The sequence below is a fragment of a genome (assembly GCF_019968955.1).
Source record: "MAG: Porospora cf. gigantea A chromosome Unknown PgA_NODE_5041_length_1991_cov_1781.41, whole genome shotgun sequence".
Taxonomy (NCBI): domain Eukaryota; phylum Apicomplexa; class Conoidasida; order Eugregarinorida; family Porosporidae; genus Porospora; species Porospora cf. gigantea A.
Genome location: NW_027151734.1, coordinates 1 through 1,991, shown reverse-complemented (window position 1 = coordinate 1,991; position 1,991 = coordinate 1). Strand labels below are relative to the sequence as shown.

At 63.7% G+C, this 1,991-nt stretch overlaps 1 protein-coding gene across 2 annotated transcripts; it reads left to right on the top strand.

Moving 5' to 3' along the window:
• Positions 1-141: 141 nt before the first annotated feature.
• Positions 142-1,991, top strand: KVP18_004783 (uncharacterized protein; the record flags this gene model as incomplete). 2 transcript variants are annotated; one of them, XM_067957744.1, is made up of 2 exons in its annotated part: positions 142-1,044; positions 1,074-1,991. In XM_067957744.1, coding segments are annotated over 2 exons (1,821 nt in total), but the record flags the coding sequence as incomplete, so codon positions are not given.

Below are 1,991 nucleotides of genomic sequence, written 5' to 3'. Positions count from 1 at the left end.
TTGGTGATGTTGCCATGCTGCAGTGCGGGTGGAGCCATCTGGAGTTGGTGTGGTGTGTCCTCGGACTCATCCATCCTGATAGTCAGACTGTCTGAGTCGGGGGTGTGCCGTATTGTGGCGTCTGACGGATGGTTTCGTTCAATGTCGTCCACCATGATTACACAAGTGCAGGTGAGGAGAGAATTGGGTAATCTATATTTCTACGTAACAGTCTTCTATGAGTGTGGGGTCAACAACGCGGCGACCGTCACGATTACCGTCGGGGAATTGCGACGACTACTGAGCCTGCCCGTGGTTCCCGAGAGTCAGACGTGTGGACAGACGGACACTCCGCCACACGGGGAACCCGGTCAGAAGCCCGCCCCAATCTACGGAGGGGCAGAAACCCGACCTGGCACTACCCCTGACGCCGGTCCCGCACCGGGAGCCACCACCGCGGCCTCCCAGGGCTCCGGGCGAATTCCCCCCACTCGAACCCCAGCCGTTGCTACGACCTCCTTAGGGCCGCATCCGATCTCCGCCTCCCAGGCGGAACCCACCCTCGCGGGCGCGTTACACCTAGAACGTTCCAGCCCGTCGAGGGGGATTCCGCCCGGTGGGGCGGAACGACACTACGGACCCCAACCAGAACCGCCCCAACGCGGCCTTTCGAACTCGTCCTTTCCCAAAGACTGCGGTCGGAACAGTTCGTCTTCGGCCAGCGGACAAGGGGAAAGATGGAACAGACCAGAACCCGCCCCCGGGTCGCAGGGGAGACTTACGACCTCCCCTCCGGTCCCGCGGGTCCGCGCCCACCCCGAGCCCCAGACAGGCGGATCTCGGGGGGTTTCCGAGGGCACCCTCCCCCTATCTGGAGGATTGGAAGGGCCACTCCCGACCGCAAGTAACGCGCTGGCGTGGGTCGCGGATGATCCCCATGCCTACGATTGGGCGCTGCTTGAGGGCACCTTCTCCGCCTACGAGTCGCCGCCTCCTCTAGGAGTATTCGTGGCCTACCCCTCCCCCCGACTTGACGAGCTCGCCATGAACTCGCGGGCCTTTGAGGTGGGGAGACCTATCCCTCCGGCCGACAGGCCTGCCGCAGGACCAGTACCCGGGATCTTCAAGGACCAGTACCAGGAGCTGCGGAAGAGCCGAGGGGAGATCAGCGCCAGGAGCGCTACCTCTCCGAGGAAGAGAAGGTCCTCAGCCTGGCCCAGCTACACCGGAAATGGAAGGAGGAGGCACAAAAGAGGGCCAACCTGCGGAAGGAATCCCGTCCCTCCGACTGGGACGACTTGGGGCACCTCGAACCTGAGATGCTGCAGTGGACTAAGGCGGCGATTCGCCGGGTCATCTGGTCCCGGAAGCAGGACCGATGGCTGCGGCGCATGCGGGAGCTGAACATCCCAGTTCACACCTGCGAGGTTTGCTCTCGGCAGGTGACCTCGAACCACCGCTGCGTGCCCACCGGCCTAGCGGTCCCCGCCCCCGGAGACACCCCTTACAGCCGGAAGGAACTGATTGTGTCTCAACAGGGGAAGAACCTGTCCCTGAAACCCAAGGTGGTGGTCAACTCGGACAAGCTACGGGAAGAACTGGAGAAGATGACTTCCATCCTAGCCCAGAAAGAGGAGTTAGCCTACCAGCAGGAGCAGTTCGCAGAGGCCCTCCTCGGCCTCGCCGATGCCCTGGTCACCGACCCCTCTTACGGAACTCCCCGTTACGGGTCGGCCTCGCAGGCGACCGCTGCGGACCGGTCGCAGGGGACGGAGAACGCGCCCTCTAGGGACGGCTCCTTCTCCCCGGAGCAGGAAAGCCTCCCTTTGACGACGGCCTGCCGACTCCCCGAGGAGGCTCCGTCTCGGAGGCGACGCTCTAGCACCTCTTTCCCCCTACAATTCCTCCGCCTCACGCAGGGGTCCCAGGACTACCATGGCCTGGTAGACACCGGCTCCCAGATTAACCTGATCGACGCCAACCTCGCCGCCACCCTCGTTCGGGACGACGCT